The sequence below is a fragment of the Protopterus annectens genome, chromosome 4.part0 (genome assembly GCF_019279795.1).
Source record: "Protopterus annectens isolate FY-2018-M chromosome 4.part0, PAN1.0, whole genome shotgun sequence".
NCBI classification, from domain to species: Eukaryota; Metazoa; Chordata; order Ceratodontiformes; family Protopteridae; genus Protopterus; species Protopterus annectens.
The window spans coordinates 641,141,383-641,166,382 of NC_056733.1; the positions used below are offsets into that span (position 1 = coordinate 641,141,383).

Genomic DNA, 25,000 nt, shown 5'->3' on the forward strand with positions numbered 1-25,000 from the left:
TTCTAAATACAGGATCCCTGGTTATCTTCCTTGTTATGGGCAACCTAAGCATGGTGTCAGCCCTTTCTACTTTCGGTTGCCTGAGTCATTGTGCTAAAAGTTTTTGTGCTCTAGGGTTATTAAAAAACTGCAGCTTAACATCAATCTTTTTAAACTCATGCATATTATCAAGGTACTCCCTTATTTTCCGTTTAGCATTCTGCAGTTGCTCCTCCTCTTGTTCTGTGAGATTCTCTGTGTTTTGCAATACTTTTAACATTTGTTAATCCCTCTAAATAATTCTTGTTACTAACCATATCTCTCTTTTATTTCCACCTGTTTTTAAACTCCACTTTAATTTTATCCCACTCCCTAGCTATATTTTCAGAAAAACATTCTGTCTTCTCTAATAGCTCCTATATTACTTCCACTACCCATTATTTAATTTCCTCTCTTTTCAACAGATAGGTGGGAAAATGCCAGTGTCTCATTTTTATTTCATTACCCTGTGTTTTGTTATTATTGGTGCATGATGTGAAATGGTTATTGGTTGCATATCAAGAAATGCAATTAAATGCACATGTTCCTGTGAAATGTAAATTCTGTCTAGCCTAGCCCAGTTTTTGTATCTTGGGGGAGTAATATGTAAATTCATTCAGAACTCTCCTAGTACTGAATTCACGTCTTCCATGCCAAATATTTTCATAAATTTCTTCAAAAATATGCTCTCCTTTGTTATATTTTTCCTTCTGGGCCCCCAGACTCATCTTCGCTATTGCAAATCAGATTAGAGTCCCCACCTGAAAGCTGATTATTTCTCTCAGACTTTTCTTAAGTTCTGTTATTGCAGTTTTCAGTGGAATATAACCACATGCCATTGTAATCCTCCTCCCTTACCAGTAGCCCCTTAGTACTACAAATCTACCATTATTGTCTCTTTTATCCTCTTCTATTACTATTGGAATTCTTCTTGCAATTATATTAATTATCTAATTAATATAAGTAGTCCTGTCTTCCTTTGCCCCAGGTATTCTTATGAATAACCATCCTGAAACCCTTTTGTTATCAAATTCACTTTTCAGTCCTTTCCAAGTGCATCTCCTGTAGCATAGCTATTTGCACTTTATAATTTTAATATAGCTCACTACTCTTTCTTTTTTGTATTCATCTGTGAGACCATATTCTTGAGAGATTATTATTCCCATCTTTTATGTACAGCAGCTTTTTTGCTAAATGTCTAGTTTCTGCTTTTGTGTTACATGCATATACTGTTTGGCAGATTAATCTTTTATACAGTTTCTTGTCATCTTCATTTGAGCCTCTGCCACATCTTACAGAACTCTTTGTTTATTGAACACCCTCAAACAAAAACTCATGCACACACACACACACACACACACACACACACACGCACGCACGCACGCACGCACACACACACACACACACACACACACACACACACACACACACACACACACACACACTAACCCCATAAAACCTATTAACTTAATAGTAACACACAAAACTGTGTACGTCTTCCATTGAAGTTTTACCCTCCTAATAGGAGCAAATGTTTCAAACTGATAGCCATACATATAGACTTGAGCTAACCTAAAAGAAAGGTTATCCATGCTAAGACACATGAAATAGCCTGTGGTTCTGTTATTTTCTTTTTGGTTTTGTCTCATCTGTAAAGCTTTGTCAACTGGTAAAACAAGAATATTTTCTCAGAAGACATTTTCTCCAAGCCAATTGCCTGCTAGAGAAATGAGAACCAGACACAAAACTGTTTACTAGAAAAAAGAAAGCCTTATAGTCAATCTTTTTTTCATTTGCTTGCTTTCTCTTAAAACATGTCAGTATATTAAGCTAGCTAAAGGTCTTAACCTAGTTATTTCCTTAAGCAAGAATGAGAAAAAGCACACCAATTTTTCTTTTGCCATGCTCTTGTAACCAAATTTTTTTTACATTGCAGTGCCCAAGTAAAATTGAACAAGGAGAAACAGAGAAGGGAGAAACAAACAAAAAGAAAATAGGATCATCTATTTACATTAGTATCCCCATTACACTTGAAAATAACTGAAAAAAACTTTCATTTTGCATTTTATAAAGCAATCGTGCACCATTTAAATTGTACTGTTAAGAAAAAAATTCATTTTACTTGTATTTAACTTTCTGCCTCTTCCCTTCTCCTGAGTATTTTTCCAAACATTAATTACATGAAGGAGGGCATATGTTTTAGTGTCCCCTACAAGTTTAACAAAGTCACAAAATCCAATATTTCAACATTTTTATGACGTCATGTTTCACAAATTTAATTATTGTTTTGTAATCCCACATTTGTCAATTTCCAAGGTACTGATTTTATTCTCCAAATGTTAATGACATGAAGTAGGGCATTTGCTTTAGAGTTCCTACAAGTTTAAGAAAGCCCCAAAAGTCCACAATTTCCACATTTTCTTTTTGTGTTCCTGTTCATCTCCTTCTCTCAAATACTGTCGGTGCTTCATTTCCAACGTACTGTCAGTTTTTCTAGTCAACTCTTGTGTTTTTTTCCCTCTCTTAAGCATTTTCTGTTGAAACACTGGAGAAGGTTTCACTGGCACAGTCTCTCTCTGGTCTTTATTACCAAAAGAACAAGCAGAATCTCCTTTTGTTTCGCAGCTTACTTTTTTATTGGACAGGCTTTAGTATTTCTTCTTTGGCATGTACTTCATCAGAAAATTATTTTGTTTCTCCAGGGAAAAATATTTTGAAGATAGCTGGGTACAGTAATTTGACTCTCACGCCTGCTTTTCAGCATTCCCTGAATAATGGGATAAATTTTACTTCTCTTCTGCCTGGTGTACAATGAATAGTTATTCTCCGCAAACACTCTGCTGTCTTCCACTTTTAGTATGTACTCCTTCTGCCACAATTTTGTCAGAATCAACTCCTTCTGTTGGTAAGATAACATTCATAAAATTAATACAGTCTGTTCCTTCCAGCATCTTGGGTACAGCAGAAAATCTCAGGTTTTCTCTACACGCGTTGTCCTCGAATTCTTTTTTTTGAAACATTTCTTCTTGTGCAGTCTCATATTAAGCCAGCCTTTTCTTCATTTCATCCTCTGAGTTTTGCAGTTTTATCACCTTATTTGAATATCTGTTTAAAGATTCTTCCATTTTTTCCAGCCTTTTATTGATTGAGTTGATATACTCCATCAGTGTTTCATTTATTTTAGTCGGGTCTATGTGCAGTTGCCTTGTACTTTCCTCTAGGTTACTGGAAGTCATGTCTGGAGCTTGCACTGCTTGTTTGCTTAACAGCTACAGAACTTTTCCCAGTCAATGTTTTTTGTTGCCTTCGTGACTTGATTTTCCTTCAGGTCCTGTGTATTTCTTTTTCTGGCATCCAGGCAGTGCACTTACTAGCCATTTACTGAAATTTACCGAGAAGTCTAGGTCCACTGACTTTCTCTGCTAAGTTTCTGTTTTCACACAAGGAGGGCTGTTTTTAAGCTGTTACTCAGCTTGCAGCTATCTTGAATGTCCCATGTTCCCTGTCTGGGAAAATAACCTTTAAGCTTGTAGCAACTAGGGAATCTGAACTGCAAGGCAAGCCTATGACTTTGCTAGAAATTATGCAAGCAGCGAGACTCCTTTACCTTGCCTATAAACCATTCAGAATACATATGAGATGATGACGTATTTAACCTGTCATGAGTATGACTATTTACTGCAAAGATGAAAATAAACTTGAGGAGATAGCATCAGCATGAATTACACCCATCATGGCCTTTTTCCTTACTTTGGAGATGCTTAAGGTTACATTGCTGCTTTAAAAGCCAGAATGCTGTGGAAAATGATGTAATAGTAAGCTACGATACAGAGGTTGCACTCAAGTTTGTAATGAAATGTGGAAGGATACAGCACTGGCAGCTCAAGATGGTCTGTTGCATAGGTTGCCATGTGATGATGGAGAGGTTGACAAAATGGCACCAGAAAGTACACCCTGAATGATGACGTCATGAATTTGGCAATTGATGACTGCTCCCACTACTCTTTTGGGTTTACAAGAAAATGTTGAAATAATTATCAGCGATGTGCAGGATGTTTTGTAAAACATTAAATCACTTTTACTGTGCCTTTTGTAAATTTTTGTTTCCACGGGTTGTGATTCCTGTTTTATGTTATTTTTAGTGTACTGCGATTTGTCACATTTAACTCAAAGTTTTTTGAGGGGACTGTATGGAGGTTTTATTTATTAAAACTTGTATAGAAATTGGTAGTAGTTTGTTTTCTAGTAGTCGCAAATAGTTCCTCTTTGACTTTTCACACAGATTTTGTTATCTCCTTTGGCAATAATAGGGTAACAGATGAGATCTTCAATTTCTTGTTGGTTTGGTATTACTGCACTCTGACGATAAGGGAAAGCATTCTAATCAGCAATGGATCGAGGTAAGTCCTTTTATTTGCTGTTAGAGCTTGTCTGCCAGGCATGTTGTTTCCAGCAGCGTCAGTGCTATGTTTTTGTTCATGTTGGCACTAAGAACAAGATGCAAATCTTAAACTTGGCTTATTGTACCCCAGTGACCTCATAAGTGTAGAGGGAGGTGAGTTGTTGACTCTTGATTCAGAAATCTTGTTTTTTAAACAGTGCAGTTCACTACTTACCCGTGGAAATGGCGTACTCTGACAGTTTCTTAGAAGCTGGTTCACACAGTTTCCTGCTCTTAAAACCTATCTACCTAGAAGTGTCTGCTTGCATACATTGTGTAAATCAATGCAGTTAGTAATCCCTGCATGCATGTGATGTGCAATGAAAGGGTTCTAGTAGCAGTGCAGGTAATTGTTTTGAATAACTAAAAATCCAGTCGTAGAGAGTAACTGCACATATGTATACAGTATATAGCTAGACTTATTTGATTTTGATCTGTTTCCCTGTCTGGTCTGCAGTATTGAGTGGTTTTAAAATTCAAGGTTATAGCAGGAAATAGTAATTTTAGTGTGGCTAAAAGTCTGCAGGCAAATAGTTCCTTAAATAGTTAATGTCATTCCACTGATTAGGCTGTGTAATAATTTGGTAGTAGAACTATTGAAGTGGTCATGTTAACTAGCCTGGTTTGTAATAAAATCCATGACATTCCACATCAAGTAACAGTTGAAACAATAGTAAAATACTACTACTACTAATACTAATAATAATAGTAATAATATTAATAAATAGGGCTTCCAGGACTCTTCATGTCTTAAAGTAAAGTAGAAGTTTAGTTACTCCATGTCCAAATCTGTCTAAATGCAAGGGCTCCAAAAGCCATTCATCGTCTTCCTGTTGTTTTGTTAGAATGTCTTTTTCATTGTCTATGATAGTTTTAACATCCTTCTTGAACTGGTTTCTGTGCTTTGCACACATTAAGTGCTTGGATAGACTTTGAATTTCCTGCAACCCTGAATTGGATAAAGCAGTAAACTAGAAAATTAATAAAATTCATTTTTTGCATTGTTGGTAGAGTGATCTTAATTATCTGAATGCCTCTGGCAGGTTGTATCTTCCCCCAAGGCCAGAGAAAGTGGGCCTAGATTTTGGCTATGGAGGATTTTATAGAACAGGTGCCCCCTCAATGTCCGCAAATTCCATTCATAGCCATTAAATCGCATTCTGGCTTTCACCTTTGTACTGCAACTGTTGGACCCTTCATATGGAGCACATTATTTTGTGTGACTGGTTAGGATGGTTTTGTATGTGGTTGGATATTGTGGGCAACCTTATTGGTTCTTTATCAACTTAAGTCATATAGTTGTGTCTGTTTTGTAGAAGGATGAAACCCTAAATATGACCTATGCAGCTTTGGTTCAATTAGCAGTGAGTTAGGAGTAGAATGATGAAGCAAATGCCTATTTACCTATCTTGAGCCTATCTTTGGGGGGGGGGGGGGTGCTTAGGGTCTATTCATTGTCTGTTTTTGGTGGGAAAAACAGAGACATCACTAGGGAGTGTGTTGGCCAAGTACATTGCTGAATCAATCACCTCCAGGTGTGGATAGGTTTCTCACAATGCCCTGTTTTACTGCACACCTGCTTGTCACCCAACTAATACGGGGTTGTGCCATAACTGGCTGTCTAGCTAACACTCCTGATGGCAGTATGACTACCAGTGCACCTCCTTTCTGTGCTTGTCTGGCGTTACTTAACTCAATAGGCATAACGCATTCCTCCCTGGTGGGAGAGAACATGCTGAACAATTGATAGTGTCAGAATACACAGTAGGTGGGGTGGCCTTAGATTCATAGGAGATTACTAGGCTAACAGCTTAAGAGTCCTTACAAGCCTAGCCAATACAACCCAATTTTACCCAATATATGGCCCCTAGGGGCAAGAGGATGGCATGGGTTTGTGCCTGTATCTTGAGTATCTTACAGATTGCCCCTGTCCATAAGGGACATAGGTGCTACTCCGAGTGTAAATTTGTGATTCCCTGTCCATTGATCTAAATTACATTTGAAGAAGGCCAGCGAAGGGCTCTGTTTAATGTGAACAGGAAGCCTGTGCCAAAGAAGGGGCAATCTCTGAGTCATGTATCTGTCTTTCCAGCATGTTTTGTTTGATTCGCTGATTAAGTTTAGATCCCTAGTTCAGGTGACCCTCATGCTGTTTGATTTGTAGATGTGTTGCAGCTCCATCAGGGCTGGATTTTTGAGCATCTTGTAGGTCAGGCATAGGTCACCCCTTAATAGTTGGTAGGAGACAGAGTAAAGGGATAAGGCTTTTAATCTATCATATTGGTCCTGTTTACACCCTGTTTTTTCTTTGTGAGGAACCTCTGAGGTCACCCCAGCTGCTGTAAGTGCCTAGCCAAGTGCATGTCAAATGGCACATTGTACTCTGTTGTTAGTCTAATGAGTGTTGAGTAGAGTGAGACTATAATTTCCTTGGACCTGGATGCCATACCTTATAAGTTGTGTTACACAGAAGGACTTCCTCACCACTGTGGACACATGGTAGTCAAAATTCAGGCCATCTATCTGTGTATCTCAATCACTCACCTCTGAGTCTACTCTTAGGGATGTGCTATTGATATAATTTGCAAGAATATTTGACTTCCCAGAGGGTATGATGATGTATTTTTTTGCATTTAGTTTGGTGCCAGAACCACAGCCTAAATCATTTGTCTGATGCAGATATCCTTCAGGAGGGTCTACATCATCGGGGGATTGAATGATTGCTCCCAGTTGCAGTTGTCAGCAAACTTTGTCATCCAGACTTCAGAGAATTATATTCCAAACAGGAGTGGTCCCAGCACTGAGCCCTGTGGCACACCACTAGTAACTGGCCTGTTGCTGGATCTGAATTCACCCACTTTAACCACATGTCATGTCCATGAGCCAGCTGGCTACCCCTTTGGTGACGTAGGGATTTCTGCCCAGTTTGTGAGTTTATTTATAACACCTGAGTGGGGAATTGTGTCAAATGCCTTGGCCAGGTCACGGTAGGCGGTATGTACTGTTTTACCCTTTTTTATAACCTTAGTGACTCTCACAAAGAAGTTCACCAGATTCACTAGGCATGTCCTGCCTCTGACAAAACTGTATTGGGTCAGGTCCAGGGTTTGGAGGGTTTCTATGTCATTATTTATCAGGTCCATGATTATTCTTTCCATGGTCTTGCTTATAAGACTAGTCAAACTTATGGGTCTGTAATTTCCTGGGTCAGTAGATGGTCCCCCTTTATGCAGAGGGATGACTGTTGCTGTCCTCCACTCTTTCAGGGCAGGCCAGTCCAGAGGCTGTGGTTAAATAGAAATCATAATGGGCCTGATAAGTGTTTAAGACGCAACCTGGTATATCATCAGGCTCCACTGAAGACATGTTTTTAGCCTTAGAGAGATGGTGGTAACCTGTTCTTTTATAATTGGTGATGGAGTGGTGAAGGGTAGTTTTTGGGGGAGAAGTGGATGTGATAAGGAGGTGAAATCTGAGCTGAATTGGGTCAGCTAGCAAGTTTGCTATACCTTCAGGCTGAGTATAGGTAATGCCATCTACAACTAATTCCACACATTGTTGGGTGTTGCCCTTAAGATTACGGATATAACTGAAAAATGCCTTATGGGTATCCTTGGCTTTGAAGGCTAAAATTTTTACCACAAAGTCTGCTTTCAGATACTTGACTAGTTCCTTGATTGGGTTCCTATCACGTAGTCAAACTTTTACAAGTTCGAACCTCATATGGTCGGGACCATATGTTTGAATTTGTAAAAGTTCAAGAGTTTGAATGGAAATCTCCATAAGCAGAGGTTTCCATTTTGTTCAGTGGGGTGCAAACCCTGAGTTGGCATATTTAAGTAGCGAGGGTGTGGGGGGTGCAGAAGGGCTTCCCCCTGCTTAAAACAGTTATTTTGTTTTCTGTTTTATTTTATTTTTTTATCCATAGTCGAAGTTTTGTAACTTCGAACATAATGGTTCAAACATTACATGTTCAAAGTTATAAGACTTTGACTGTGTGATATAGACCTCCCTAATTCACTTGTTTAGACTAATGAGAGACATTTTGTTCTGTTGTGCACATTCCCTCCTTACTTCTTGACAGGATTTTCCTTCTGTTGCTGTACAATCTATTAATACTAGGGGTACACCAGAGTGGCTTGTTTTTGCGGTTTGATCTGTGTTTATATTGGTCTGGTACTGCCATTTCTATGCAGTTGTTTTTATGGTGATTCGGGGCTTTTGTGTATGCCTCTGCATAGGTTTCTGAGCTTTTTGGATTTTTGGGGAGGTAGGAAACTAGTAATGCCAACCCTTAATAGGGGGTAATTTACCGTTGAGAAGTTTTTAGTTCTTGTGGTTTGGTAGGGGGAATAATTTTGCATTTATTTCAAGGCAGACTTCTTTGTGATCTCATCTTACCAGTGAAATCACTGCACTGGGGGGTGCAGCTCTTTTCCATATTCGTGAGTATCAGATCTAGGCTATTTGTTCTCCTAGTGGGGGGCGCTGCAGGGCATTTGACTTTACAAAGTCAAGAAATCATTGGGCCTGTATGTTAGCAGTCATTTATGCCTCCCAGTTAATGGAGGGGTAGTTAAATTCACCCACGAGTATGGTATTGGGCTGGATGGTCAATGATTCTATTAACTTCAGGTATGATATATGGGTTTCCTGGTGCATGATGGGGGAACCTGTAGCTAGCAAGAATACAGTAATGGATTTTTCCCATGGTTAGCTGGACATGGAGTAGCTCACGCATGTCATATTGTTTGACCAGAGGTGTGCATATCCCTTATACAGATAGAGACACCTTTGTCTCTTGCTCTTTCTTGTTCAGTGTGTGGTCGGAATGTATGAAAGGCATTCTAGCCATGCACTGCCAGAGTGCTTACCGTGGCTTTGAACCACGTTTAAGTAACTGCACAGACGTCAGCGTTCTCTAGAGTGAGGAGAACTTCTAGGGAGTGCAGTTTCTTGTTGAGGCTCCTAGCATTGAGCATGTTTTTGCAATATATTTGAGTTCACTCTTTTGTAAACTGCACTGGCATAAGTAAAGCCTTACCTTTTCTGTATTCACATGCAACCAAATGCAGTCTAATTTATGTGGGAGCACAACTGTAAGGCTGTAGGAACTCCCCACATAAAAACAGGGCAACAGTTTTTATGTTGCTCACTTAATCCTTCATTTTCTGATTACCTTCTTAATGTACATCAGGGTCACTGGGAAACTGGAGCCTATTTCAGTATTCATTGGGTGCTAGCCCATCACAAGAAACACACACACACACACACACACACACACACACACACACAAACACTCACACACTGCATGCAAGTTGCAGAACAGCAAATTCATTTGTTGTAAGTCTTTTACATGTGGGAGATAACCAGAACATCTTTTAAAAAAATGGATATAATATAATTTTGTATATATTGCAGTCTTCCTTTTGCTGTTGTAATAAGGTCATGGCTGAAAATAGGCCCTTGTATCCAATGTATCTGCATTAAATAAAAAATACATTTTATATTTTACTAATAAAATGGTTTTCTTTAGCATGTTCCAAGTGCTGTGCAGCTTTACGATATACCACAGTAACAGTCAATACAGTCGGACACCTTATAAACATGCAAAATTGTAGCAGGAGGCCAGCTGTAGTTGAATGAGTATTCCAGATTATTGTGTCCTTTTTTTACATCTTTTGTTTTCCCCCCAGTTTGTTTCCAACATCTTTGAAACCCTCATTCAACTGCTGTACATTCAGGGCCCAGTCACTGTTCAGTCTCCAGAGTCATTTCACATCCTAAGCACTGCATATGTCCCCTTCTTCCATCCCGCTTCTGTTGGATGTTCTCTCCCAGTTCCACCCTGGCTGGGTCTATGTATATATCATAGCCTCCCACTGTCATCTTCTTTATTTCGCCTTTTCCTATATCTCGTCCAGCCATTTCACTTGCATAACTTTGATAACTTTGCAGTACATATTTCATACTAGTTCAATGTCCTCTTCTATATATACTCCTTTTATCAGCCTTTCTTGTATCCTGTCATTCTTTTGGTCACTCTTTTAGTTTACATTATATGACATTCCAGGAATGATTAATGCCCATATAATTTAAAGGTACAAAACTTTCGATATACCGGTTTGTACAAGCAAGAAATACATTTAATTCATTATTCAATTAATTCACTTTATCCTTACAGGGCTGTGGGGATGCAGGAGCCAATCCTGGCAATGTGTGGGAGCAAGGTATAAAGCCGAAGCTCATTTTGAACAGGGCATCAATCTGTCACAGAATTCACACACACAATATGCACACCTCCGAGCTGTCTGGAAGATCACACAGTTAACCTGTAGCATATGTTATGTAGAAGAAAACTGAAGCACCTAGGGACCACGCATGCACACATGTGCATGCACGCACACACACAGGGAAAAAATGCAGACTCCACTGAAGGCACTTTAACTGAGATTAAAACTGGAGAGCACCTTACTGTGAGGCAAAAACACTGCTGCTGCCACTTTAGAGTTGCACAGAGAATAATGTTATAGAGTTAGCACATGTGTACAATATTGCTTCGGTGGGAAAAATAAAACCCTCCCTGCCCATCCTTAAAGTGCATTAAATCTAACACTGCCCCTACCCTAACCCCACCCCCTACAGCTTACTTTATCAAAAACCCTTTCTGTAGCACTACCATTAAACAATACACTTGCGTACTTCAGATAAACAAGCATGGACATACAACATTAAATTTCCTCTCTTCCCTAGCACTTATTCTAACTGTAACCTATAAAGCCTCTCTCTCACATGCATGGTATACACATGCCCATCCCTAATACAGAATTTCCTGATGTGTCTGACTCTTTCAACATTAAAACACAAGGCCAATTATTGTAACTTTAAGCATTCTTATCTTCCTTCTTTCAAAACCTCCAGCATCAGAGTGCTTTTGATCACTTTCCGTAGCATTAAGCATTCAACAGTCCAAACTGCACCCATAATAAACGTGCACACGTGCACATGTACAATTTTCTGTTAAATATATATATCGACATTCGCATTTGTGAAGTAAAACAGCATCCACAATGTGTTAAAAATGTAATTGTCGATGCAACACTATTTGTGTGCTGAGAAACCGCCTTAGCATATGCAAACATTAAAATAAATTAAAAAAATAAAGACTAAAAAGAAAATGTTTTTTGCAGGGGGCAACCCCGCTGCACCCTCCATCTCAAAGACTGCACAAAATCTGGGAAAGGGAATATTCCCATACCCCAAGAATTGTGCTGTCTTACACATCTGTTGACCATCTTTTCAGTTGACCAAAAGCCGAAGACTAATCCGATGAAAACCAAATCAACCTAACCATCTGCACTCATACATACACAACTAGTAAATATGTCAACAGCTGCAATGTTCAATACTAGTGCTGTGTATACAGTATGTATGTTTTTAGTTATGGCTTGTTTGTTTTATGCTTGTATACAGTCATTCTACTGCTTTATTTGGCTTTTGAGATTGCTATTTACAAACTGGTTCAGCACTCATTCATTTGTTTTGGGAGATCTTTCCTCAGTTTAGGTTTGTGTAACTGTGGAGTTTATAGATGCAAGTTGGGCTCCCTAGAGAAATGCTTTTAGGTCTTGCATTTATTCAAGGTTATTTTTGATGCATTTGCACTTTAATTATTGTGTTATTCAGGTGTTTTACTTTGAGGTATTTGGTTTCAGTTTAGTTGTACTTTGAGGCAGTGTTTTATAAGTATGTACGTATACACACATCTATATATGCATGCACATATATGAGCACAGACACGTGCATACATCATCAACCCCCTCTTTTCCCCATTTTCTACATGGTGTTGCATCAGCTGTCGCCATCTCTCTCCATTCATCGTCACTGTCCTTCTTTGACACTCATACCTGACTGTCACAGGTCTTCTCTTACAGAATCCGTCCATCTCTTTGCTGGACACACTCATTTTCGCTTGTCTTTTTGTCCCAAATCTGATTCACCTGATTATAGTCTTCTTTTCTGTGCATGTGCCTAAATCACTGTAGTCTGTTCTCTTTGACCTTCTCTGCAGTTGGAGCTACTTTGGCTTCTGCTCTAATGTCCTCATTTGTTTGCCTGTTCCACAGTGCATCCTCCCACCTGTCTCAGGCACTTCATCTCAATCACCTCTAACTTTCTCGAATTCTCTGGCTTTACTGCACAGGTTTCTGTACCATGCAGTAGTACTGGTTGAACCATGAATTTGCACACCATACTTTTCAACATCTTTGGCATCTTCACTCATACAGTTCCCCTGACACTGTCTGTGAGGTGTCTGCAGCCCCTCTGATTCTAGCTTTGAACTTTTCATTCAGACTTCCCTTCTCTTCAACCACCCCTCCTAGATACTTGAAGCTGTTAATCTGTTCCAGTACATATGCATGCATGTATAGTGTCTGAATGTGTGTGTTCATATAAATACATTTTGTATAATCTGTGTCTGTCTGTGTCTCTGTGTCTGTCTGTGTCTCTGTGTCTGTCTGTGTCTCTGTGTCTGTCTGTGTCTCTGTGTCTGTCTGTGTCTCTGTGTCTGTCTGTGTCTCTGTGTCTGTCTGTGTCTCTGTGTCTGTCTGTGTCTCTGTGTGTCTGTCTGTCTCTGTGTGTCTGTCTGTCTCTGTGTGTGTGCGTCTCTGTGTCTGTCTCTGTGTAGAATCCAGCCTTTGGTCGAATATTCAGAATATCAGTCTGTAATGCTGTCACGGCAATAGAATAGTCATATGATTGCAGAATACTGACATTATTTAGTGGGAGGGGGTGTGGGGGTACAGCTCTTCATAGGGTGGTAGGGCATCTTGCCCCCCTGCAAAAGTTTTTTTTTTTTTTTTTTTTTGTATTTTTGACATTCAGCCTTTATAGGTCAATCTATTTAGGTTTGATTTTGAGTTTTCAGCTATAGGTAATACACTTGTGTATGGTTGTACACACATATAATATATGTACTGTAGTCGCACATGTATTTTGGAAGGCATCGTTGAGTTTTAGGTTAGAAGACAGAACTGTCAATTGTGCTTGATCCCTAAAATACAGGGGATTGGGAAATATGCCCTTTCCCCAGTGTTGTCCCATCTCTGAGTTGAAATACTTAAGTAGCAGGGGTGTGGGGGTACAGGAAGGCTTGCCCCCTTAAAAACTTTTTTTGCATTCTCAGAAGTTATTTCGAGAGAGCGTGCTGTTTAGTGTTTTTGACATTAAGGATGTATAGTCAGTTTCATTGCTAGCAGTACACTATATAGTTTTGTGTATGTTTCTAACTTTAGCATATTGAAGTGTCTTTCTCTGTGTCTGCGCTTGTCTCTGTGTGCGTGAGTCAAAAAGTAAGTTGTGATCCAGATGGAGGACAAAACCGTATACATCAAAATTCTCTGTTAAACTCACTACACCCCTGCTATTTGTAATATCTGGGTCACTCTACCATGAAGAAGGCTCATACGTTAATTTTTCAGGTTTATATCCTACTGGCCTTCAAGAAGTTTGACTGCCATCACTTCATGTTAATGCTACGGTGTTTGTCTCAGAATTATTTTTGAAGGAAGTTATTGACAGATTTTTTTCAGAATTTATTGGGAGGGTTATTATACCCTGTTATTTTTTTATCTGCTACTTTTTTATTTACTTGTGTGCATCTTTAGCACTGTTTCCTGATTGATTTTAGTTTCCCTAGCAGTGCATTCCAGTGTAGATGCTGAATTAGAACCAGATCAGACACTAGCTTGCCGACCAGGCAACCACGAAGATCTGCTGTAAAGTACATAAAGCTCATTTGATTGTTCTTTCTGGTAATGAATCATTGTTACCGTTTGAGTTTTTTCAGATTGATTTTTTTCAGTTGCCTCTTTTAAAGGTGACAAAATGCAGGGATGTTTTCAGCAATGGGTTGGGTCAGTGAAGTAACCGATAAGAAAAAGAATAAACTGAAAGTTGGAGTATTTCAAGTTTTTCAGCTCTTTGATTTTTTTTTTTTTTTTTAGTATGGAGCAATTGTGCCTTTTCAAGTTCATTCAGATGTTTTTATTTAAATGGTGCCAGCCATTCTATTCAGTTAATCATGGGTGGTACAGCTGAAGTATAAAATGTTTCAGACAATTATCTGGAGTTGCTAGACATATTTAGTATTTGGTAAACCACAGAATATGCTTTTCTGATTTTTCATAGATACCTTTAAAATGTGCTTCACTATTTTATCTACCACTGTGCTTAGATCCTTGATTTGTAATGATAGTGGTATTTTTTTATTTAATGCTTTATTTTGTAGTCATAGTATGTTCTTTTTGCCATATCCCTACATGTGCTGAAATAAAGGTTAAGGTCATTACTCTGGAGAGGATGAGAATTCCAAAGAAGTGGTGTAATTTTTTTCTAGACCATCTTGGAAAACTTCAGCATCTGTTATTGAAGTGATGATGTTACCCATTTTGCAGTTAGCATATTTGACTGTCCATAACCTATTTCCCAGATAAGTATATGAGAATAGTAGTCCAAATAAGTGACCCCAGTACAAGACCCTATTACAGACTGGCAATTCCAGTTGGGTTAGATAGGTAACTCACCCCCAGGTGGTTGCTTCCTGTTGATTAACAGTCTGCCAAAAGGAGATACTGCCAGCCCAGCTATCTGGAATTTTGTAAATGGTTGTGTCATTTGTGAATGTCAATATGCTTCATGTAAGATGCTTGGGTTACAAATGTACTAGAGCTGTATGTCATGTATATATCAAACTAGTTTTGTACAGACATGTGTTGTTGAAAAGATATTTTATAAAGTAGTGAGCTTAAAGATGTATCCACAGTGTGCCCTGCTGGAAGAGAACAAAAAATGTACATGCATTATTGTAACTGTTTAAATGTATGTATTTTAACAGTGGAAACTGGAGCACAGGAGATTAACTTCAGTCCAGCAAAACTTCAGAAAAATAGCTGAAATTAAATTATTTTATGGCAGCTACAGACACAATGTTTGTGCTGAGAAATTTTCTCTATTGTCTTGGAAGTGTTTTATTGTTTTATGACTTCCAGCATTTGTCAAAGATCTGAGAAAAGGCCATTGTCTATGTATTTTTACAGGTAGATGCTAAATGCTACCAGCTGCCATCAGTGGTTGTTTTGGGCCTGGGGACTAGAAGTCAGACGACAAGAAATTATCATTCTGCAAGCTAGCCCTGCAGTAATATTTGAGATATTAATTTCATAACTCTGAGACAGAGACAGCACTCTGTATTCTGTCTTGGACCTGACAACATCAAGATCCACTTACCATGTCTGCCTTGCCTTGTCGATAAGTTAACTAGGGTGTAGCAATTCTCTTAGATTTAGTCAGGAATGTAGTGAAGCATAGTTTAGATGGTTTCTTTGAGACTGTCCTGCAGTGTTGTTTTAAATGTTTCCTGTGGTTTTGAACGCTGTCACTGAAAATATACATTTAGTATTGTCTTGTTCTTTTAGTAATTATTAAATATATTTAAACTTTTCATTGTGGCTGATCTGTAAAGAGATATTTAAGTTCTGAGAGTACTTGCATATTTGTTTGATGACACTGTGTAGGCCACTCTTAATAGCCTTGCTCTTGGTCAAACTACCATTTGTATTAATAGTAACATTACATAGTAAGATTGGACACCCTTTGTAAGGGGCATTAAAGTAGCTAGTAAGGAACTGGCTGGTGGCAGTGATAACTACCTTATAATCTTGGCAAAAGGGGGCATAGGTAGTAAACCTGGCCAGCCTTTTCCGGGTGTGGGTGTGGATGGGTTTGGGTGTATGTGTGTGGATGGGTGTGGGTGTGTTGGCTACTTGGGCATGGACACAGAGCACTGGTTGGACAGAGAAGGTGCTGGAGGTCTTGGCCACTCAGCTGGGATCTTAACTCTATAGCTGTGCCAGTGGGGAGTCTTGCTTAGGGATCTGGGGAAGGAGGGAGAAACCAGCCCCGGACCGACTGTGGTCTGTTTGTGCTGTTAAGGGAAATTGCACTTGATGCAGAGAGCTGCATCTGGTAATACTTTAGTGTACGTCCCCCACTGGTGCCAGTGATAAGGTCTGAGACTCCTTGATTACTGGTTCAGTGGTTGGGCATCACAAACTGTTTTTTAAGCAATTTTTTTTACCTTAGTTTGCCAGTTATTATTATTAATGTCGAAAACATTGGTGAGGTTAAGATAAGCTGTATGTAACATCAGTCATTCAGCTGTTGCTACTGCCTCTTCTGAGAAGTGGCACAAGATTCAGAAGGCAAGATCATCCTTCAGCAAATCCATAGTGTTCCGATGGTCAATAAAGACTGGAAAATGAATCGGCTTTAGAGTATAAAAACTTTATTCCACGCTTTCGTCTAAAACAGACTTTTTCAGAAAAACAGTTAAACTACTAATGATCAACTTTAAATACTTTTCAAAAGAGCTCATTAAAAACAATTATTCTCAATTAAGCTATTAAAGATGCATACATACATTCTTGCTTAAAAAACACTAAGAATAATGTTCGATACTAAATACACAAAACTTTCAAATGCTTCACTTGATAAACTAAAACACTAAAAAGTATGTAAAAATATATTTGTTTATAACCCAGCCCTTTCAGACTTTTTTGACTTTTAATTTTCTATATTTCAAAAAAACACTTTATATGAATTGCTTCATTTAGGCCAGGTTTCATATCTGCTCCTAATTTGACCTGCCAAAGGGTTTTCTTTGCTCCAAGTAATTTTTAAAATCCCCACCTCTAGGATCAGGTTTTACGACCCCTAGTATGGAAAATAACATTTTTTTGTAATTCTTACACTTCTCAGTGTGCTTAAACAATGCATTGTTAACATCTTTCTTCTTTATGCTATAAAAATGTTCCCTCATACGCTTCATTAAAGTGCATGTGGTCATCCCTATATAGAATGCTTCACATCCACCACATAGTCCGATGTAAACTACCCCCCTGGTTTTACATGTCAGGTGCCCTGGAACCCTGTGAGTGCACTCAACATGGGGTAACATGACATATGGTCCCTCAAGAACGTATCTGCAAAAGTTGCATTGCCCACACTTGAACATCCCAATTTTTTTATTCAAATGTGATAGACCTACCTCCCCAGAACCTCTTTCCAATCATTTTTAATGCTGTTGTTATTCCTGTACACAAAACTGGGTTTACACCCTAACACTTTGATTAAATCAGTATTACCCTCCAAGCTTTTCCAATTCTTCTGAATGATATCCCTAATACAGGCACAGTCCACTGTCATATCTAAATTGCAGACAGTACTTTGTATTTAACTATTATTCAGTACCTTCATTTTGTTATTAACAAAGGGAACCTTTAAGTATAGGAGGGTATGATGCATCTCTCGTATCCAAAACATCTGCCCTAAGAGTTCAAAGGTATTCCTTATCATATCCCCTATCCAAGAACATATGAGTAATTCTGTCAAACTCTTGTTTTAAATCCACAGATGAAGTTGTCATATGACAGGCACATATGTATTGTCCCTTAGGAATATTCTTCTTCACAAAAGAAGAATGGTTGCTCTTATAATGGAAATAACCATTTGTAAAAATTTCTTTCCTATGTATTTTGCTATCAAATAAGTCAAATCATTCCATTCCAGACATATGTCCAAAAAGTTAACTTTACTTCCACTTTCCCCTTTAACAAATTGCAAAAATCCAGACCTAGTATTAAGGTCTTTCAAAAATTGTTCAACAACGTAGTCATCACCCTCCATTATAAAAATCAAATCGTCTACAAATCTAGCATAAAAGAATGTGATATTCCTCCTTTAATTCAGTAAGAATCGTGGATTCCCAAAAAGCCATTACAGTATTTGCATAAGCTGGTGCAGCTGAGGGAACCCATCGCTACACCTTTGCATTGTTTATAAAACTGGCCATTAAATGTAAAAAAAAAAAAAAAAAAAAACATATAATCCAATACAATTTTTAACTACATACAAGATTAACTGCATGGTGTCCTAGACTACTACTATTCACTAGAAACTCCCTCACAGCCTCCACACCCTGCAGGTGCGGAATACTAGTGACTAAAGACACTACATCAACCGTCAAAATAATGTGCAGATTCTTGTTAAATGCAAAATTGGGGGGAAAAAAGTCTCAACTTATCTAGCAAGTCCCAAGAATCCTTCAAATATGAGGGTAATTCTTGTACTACAGGATTTAAAACAGAATCTATTCCTTCAGTCACAGAATGAGGTGAAGAAATGATAGGTCTGTCATACTCTTATGAACTTTTGGGATACCGAAGAGTGTCCCAACCCTTGGCTTCATTATACATTTTAATATCCATTACTTGACTCATTAAAGCATCATATAAAAATGAATGAATATATTGAAAGCCGTTAAAATGTCCCTAACATTTACTTTTAAAAACTCATCAGTATTGTTAAGCAGTTTTAACATAGCCTCATTGTACTGTTCAACAGTCATAACTACTATGTTTCCTCCCTTATCATTTTTCATGTACCTTAAGTCATGTCTATTCATTAATTCAGTTAAAGCTTTACGTTCAGAGGACGTTAGGTTTTCATACCAACCTCTGTTCTTAGTACATTTGTCCAAATTATTTTTATTGTCTTGTAAACACACCTCCTCAAACACCTTAATAGTTTGATGCAGGACTGGTGTGTAACTAGAAGGTTTAAGGAAACAAGTGTCATGTTCAACATATTTTAACAAATATTCTAAATTCAGTCTGCGAGTATACTGTTTAAAGCCAACAACTGTTTGACTATAATTTATTTATGTATTTATTTAAATTTGTTGACCGGGAGTGTCCGACTGGATGTAGGTCCATTTTCAGCGGAGGTCCGGGGAGAAAAGCTCCACAGTAAAATAAACAGACAGTAGTTACATTGGATTACATAGTGATTAACAATTTAACATAGCAATTACTTACAACATATTTACAGATGAAGAACATAGTACATCAGTAGACAACTAGAATCTTTATCTGTGAAGTACATAACAGACATTAACAAATGTTACAATGAGAAGTTCCTGCTGTATAATAAGTACTAGGCTTATGAGCATCTGAGCTTGTTATAATTAAGGTAGTTAGTGGAGTGGAAAGAAAGGTAGTGGTTGGATGGGGTGGATGATATTAGAGTGGGAGTTGCAAGGGCATAGCCAGCATGTTTTTAGGTGCGCTTTTAGTAAAGTTTTGAAGTGGGTGCATGGTGGTACGGAGGTAATTGTGGGTGGGAGTGAGTTCCATAATTTGGCTATGGCACAAGAGAATAGTGCTTCACCAGCAGAGTTACTGGCTTTAGTGATCTGCAAGTGATTTTTATTGCTGGATCTTAGTGGTCTTGTGGTGCGATAGGGTTGGAGTAGATTCTGGAGGGATGGGACATTTAGTGGATAGTTTACTAGTTTGTGGGCGAGTGAGAGTTGATACCACTGAAGGAGGTGAGGGAGTTCAAGCCAGCCCAGTTCAGCAAGTGAGAGACAGTGGTTACTACGTTAGGATGCCCGTGGCGAATTTGGCGATTTTGTTGTAGCAGGTCTCTAGCTTGTTTAGATCACATTGCCTTAGGTTGGTATATATTGGAGAGGCATAAAGTAGGGTAGAGATAAGGTGGGAATTTGCTATTGAAATCTTTGCTGCTTTGGTGAGAAATTGCTTATTTCTGTATAACGCTCCTAGTTTTTTGTGGACTTTCTTTATGGTCATGGATATGTGAATGTCAAATTTTAGTTTATTGTCGATTTCCACTCCTAGCAATTTGGTGTGTTCAGTTGGGTAGTGTTGTCTTTTGCTGTGATGTTAAAGTGAGAGTTGTTTTGAGTATGTTTGGTGGGTTGGAAGATGAGTAGCTTAGTTTTGTTTGGGTTGAGTATTAATTGGGCATTGGATAACCATGTTTCAACAGAGGAAAAGGCTTCCTGTGTGACTTTTTGCAGATGTTCTTCATTCCACATTGCTGCAGTCCTAACCATTGGGTAGTCCGCTGTCCCAGTCGGCCCGAATACCAAAGTATATGGCTGACGTCGGTCAAGGCGCATTAGTCTGACATCAGGACGTCAGGGTACTAATGCGCATGACCGACGTCATATCCTCAGTCTTTTTTGCCGCATGGTCCGATGCAGAAGCAGTTTTGCGAGTGCAGGTTGGCGTTCTGAAATTTTCTGAAGTCGGAGTTTCAGACCGAATCAAAGTTGGCTAAGTACCCCGTTGGGGAATATTTTGTTTTTTTCTTGCCTCAGTATTTAACCGGATGTCAGAAAAAGTGAATAACTGTATTTCTTGTGGGAAACAGATACCTCATAGGGATTACCATACCTTGTGTATACCTTGTTTAGGGCCTGAGCACAACGTTGTTGGATGCCGCTCTTGTGCTAGATTTAACAAACGCACTATTAAGAGAAGGTTAGACTGTGCCAGGTTAGTTTTTGGGAAGCGTTGTAATTATAAAATGCCGTTGGATGCTCCGACGCCCGCTTATCAAAAAGCGCAAGGACAAAGCAGCAAAGCCTAGAGTGGAAGAACCGACAGTCCCGGACGTCGGTTCTTTAGAAGGCTCAGTGGAGCCGGAGGTTCTGCCAGGCGTTTCTTTGGAGTCTCAGGGAGAGACTTTACTGTTACAGGATGTGTCCTCTCAGGAGGTAGGCCAGGCTGAAGGGGCTTCTCAGGTGGCTGTTCTTCCCTCTCTTCCTAAGGTGGTTAGAGCCTTCCCTTCTGTTTCCAAGGCTTCTTTGAGAGGCAGGCCAGGTTTAACTTCAGTGGGGGTTTCTCCTAGCTCTTCAGGATCTTTGCCTAAGAAACATATGCTTAAAATGGCAGAGGATTTGATTACTATGATTAGAGGTTCTATGCCCCCTCCTGATAAGAGGCCTAGGGTGGAACCTGAGTTTGAGAGTTTTGAGCAGTGTTCGGAGGCTTCTGAGTCATCGGCTGAAGACTTGCAGGAGTATCCTCCTTATTCTGATTCTGATGTGGATGATTCTACTCCTTCAGCTTCCCCTCCTGAGGATTTTTCATTTTCAGAGACTCTGCATTCCATGAGGGAGCATTTTAAATGGGAAGGTCAAGATTTCTCCGATTCCAGGAAGAGGCTTAGGGAATTCTTGTTTTTACCCCAGCATAGGCCTTTAGCTATACCTCCTGTTCTGAATGTGGTGGAAGATGTTTTTGCAGAGGCTTCCCTGAACCCTGATTCTTTGCCTTCTGCCCCAGTTAAACCGGATAGGTACTATAGGGTGCCTGAAGCTCATAAGTATCTTTTTAAGAGTCCTAGGGCAGACCCGGAAACTGTCTCTCAGGGGCCTAAAGGTGTTAAGGCTTCTGTTGTTAAAAATCCTGTTCCTCCTGATAAAGAGGCAAGGGCTTTGGATAGATGGGGAAAGAAAGTGTATACTTCTTCCACTTTAGCCATGAGGCGTTGAATTGCCAGTTTCACATGTTAAAATATCAAAATTATCTCCTTTCACAATTGAAGTCTAAGGTGGATGCTCTGGCGGAAGGTATTGAGTGTAAAGAGTTGCAGGATTTAGTTCATGTGTCTGAACAGGTGGGTAAGCATTCCTTGCAATGTGGTTTTGATGCTGTGCAGGCCTCCTCGAGGGTGGCTGCCACTGGTTCTGTTCTTCGTAGGCACGCCTGGTTGAGGGATCAGAATTTAGCTGAGCATGTTAAGACACGGATTTTGGATGCTCCTTTACAGTCTGACGTGTTGTTTGGTTCGCCTGTGGAAGCAGTTTTAAAGAAAATGGAGGACAAGGCTAAGTCTATGCAAACTGTTAAAGATTTTTTGCAGGTGCAGCCTCCGAAGTTTAGTAGAAATTGGCCTACTAAGGGATGGACATATCCTGCTTATGATTCCCAGTCTAGGGGTACATCTAGGCGTGGTAGGGGCAGAGCTCAAGGTTCTTTTAGGCCTAGAACAGGGAGTTCACCTGCTCAGACTTCTGGTGAGGGCAGGGGTCAGTCCTTTCGTAAACAGTCCCAATGACCTGCCTTTTCAGCTGCCAGTACGTTCTCGTCTGGCAGCACCTTTGGGAGGAAGGTTGGCTCTTTTCAAAGAAAATTGGGATTTAATTACCCAAGACAGATGGGTTTTGGATATCATTCACCACGGTTACAGGTTTTATTTCCATACCTTGCCTCCTTTCAAAGGCATGCCAGACATTCCTCCTCTACAAAGAAAAGAGGCTCACAAGCAAATTTCTCTGTTACTCCAAATAGGGGCCATTCAGCCAGTTCCTGTGCCAGAAAGGGGCCTAGGATTTTATTCTCGCCTGTTCCTAGTACCAAAGAAGGGGAACACATGGAGACCAATTTTGGATTTATCTATCCTCAACACTTATCTGGACATTCCCAAGTTCAAAATGTTGACGTTACAACAGCTTTTACCTCTGCTGGGCAAAGATCACTGGATGGTAACTTTAGATCTCAAGGAGGCTTACCTTCATGTGCCTATCAGACTAAGTTGCAGGAAGTATCTGCGTTTTCGAGCTGGAAATTCCCATTATCAGTTCTCTGCATTGCCCTTTGGCTTATCTACTGCGCCCAGAGTATTCACAAAGGTTCTGGCTCCAGTGATAGCTTACTTCAGGCTAAAAGGAATTCAAATCTATCCTTACTTGGACGACTGCCTGATTCTGGCTCAAGAAAAGGAAGACCTTTTACAGCATTTGGAATATGTGATAGCAGTGCTAAGATGCCTAGGGTATTCTGTGAACGAAATAAAGTCCAGTCTAGTACCCTCTCAAGACATGTGCTTTCTGGGTGTGAGACTGAATACAGCAGCCCAGATGGCCTTTTTAACCCCGGACAAACAAAAGAATCTTTCCATTTACTTCCATCAACTATCTCTTCAGTCCAGGCTGACTGCAAGGACAGTCCTTCAAGCCTTAGGGTTCATGGCATCTTGTATTCTGGTGCTTCCCAATGCCAAACTGCATATGAGGAAGCTGCAATGGTATCTCAAAATGTATGGACACAGCACTGCCAGGATTTGGACACTGTCATTCAAATAATACCTTGCATTCAACAGGAATTTTTGTGGTGGGCTCAGGAATGTCACCTAAACAAGGGACTCTCTGTGACCCGGCCAGAGGCGAGTCAGATTCTAACGACAGATGCCTCAGACATTGCTTGGGGAGCTCATCTAAATGGAAAGTGGATACAAGACAAGTGGTCTGCCAGACTACAGCATCTACATATCAACATGAAGGAGATGTTAGCAGTCCAGTTTGCATTACTGGCTTTCAAGGAGTTACTTCTTCCAGGGCAGGTGTTGATTCTAACAGACAACACAACTGTCATGTGGTACATCAACAAACAAGGGGAACACATTCTTACCCGTTGTGCAGGCAAGCAATGATTTTATGGGAGACTGCGCTCAGCTTGCAACTAACTCTTCAGGCAAGGTTTCTGCCGGGAGCACAGAACTCCCTAGCAGATGTGTTAAGCAGACAAATCATGGATCCCCACAAGTGGAAACTGGATCTTCATGTATTTCGAAATTGACAGTGTCATGGGGAACTCCAGACATAGATCTGTTCGCTTCTCCACTAAACCACCAGCTGCCAAAGTTTTGCACAAAGAGGTTTCATCACACAGCTTGGAAAGTGGATGCTCTTTCTTTCAGTTGGAAAAATCTTCATGTGTATGCCTTTCCACCTCTGCCTCTTCTCCCAAAGGTGCTCCTAAAGGTCAGACAAGACAAGCCAAGGATGATTTTAATAGCTCCAGATTGGCCTCGGCAACACTGGTACCCATTACTGAGGAGTCTGGTAAGGAAGCCTCCATGGCCTTTACCTTTGATTCCACACCTGTTGTCTCAGAGGGACGGTCACCTGCTCAATGTCAAGCTTCACTCTCTTCATCTAACAGCCTGGCATATTCTGTTTTGAAACACAGCAGGTCTCAACTTCCTCAACAAGTTTTAAATGTGATTATGGAAGCCAGAAGACCTAGTACAAGGAAAGTGTACGCAGAAAAATGGAAGAGATTTTTATTTTGGAGTGCAGCAAAGAATTTGGAGATTTCTGAGCCTAATTTGAGTGTGGCTCTTCAATATCTTACTGAGTTATTGGACAAAGGTTTGTCTTTCTCTTCTATTAAGATTCATGCTGCAGCAATTTCAGCTCACTGTGATTGTGACCCACCATTGTTTTCGCATCCTTTGTTCAAGCAATTTCTTAGAGGGGCAAAGAATATAAGACCCCCACGTAGAGCTCCTACTCCTGCTTGGGATCTCAATTTTGTGTTGGAGAAACTTACTCTACAACCTTTTGAGCCTGCGGCTACTGCTGAATTGAAATACTTGTCATGGAAGACTGCTTTTTTGTTGGCCATTACTTCTGCAAGAAGGGTTTCTGAATTGCAGGCCCTTATGGCGGTAGAGCCTTTTTTGATTTTCCATAAGGATAGGGTATCATTACGTACTAATCCTTCTTTTATGCCTAAGGTGGTTTCTAGTGTGGCTTTAAACCAAACTATTCATTTGCCTACTTTCTATGCAGATCCCCAAAATAAGGGGGAAAAGATTTTGCAC

The 25,000-nt window shown here is 39.7% G+C and overlaps 1 protein-coding gene across 4 annotated transcripts in view; it reads left to right on the plus strand.

Annotated features, from left to right (window-relative positions):
* TMEM120B (transmembrane protein 120B) overlaps nt 1-25,000 on the plus strand; it is a 419,384-nt gene that overhangs the window by 260,218 nt on the left and 134,166 nt on the right. For all 4 annotated transcript variants that reach the window (XM_044068606.1, XM_044068607.1, XM_044068610.1 and 1 more), the window contains exon 6: nt 4,329-4,418. In XM_044068606.1, coding sequence (XP_043924541.1) covers nt 4,329-4,418 — 90 coding nt within the window. The remainder of the gene's footprint in view (nt 1-4,328; nt 4,419-25,000) is intronic.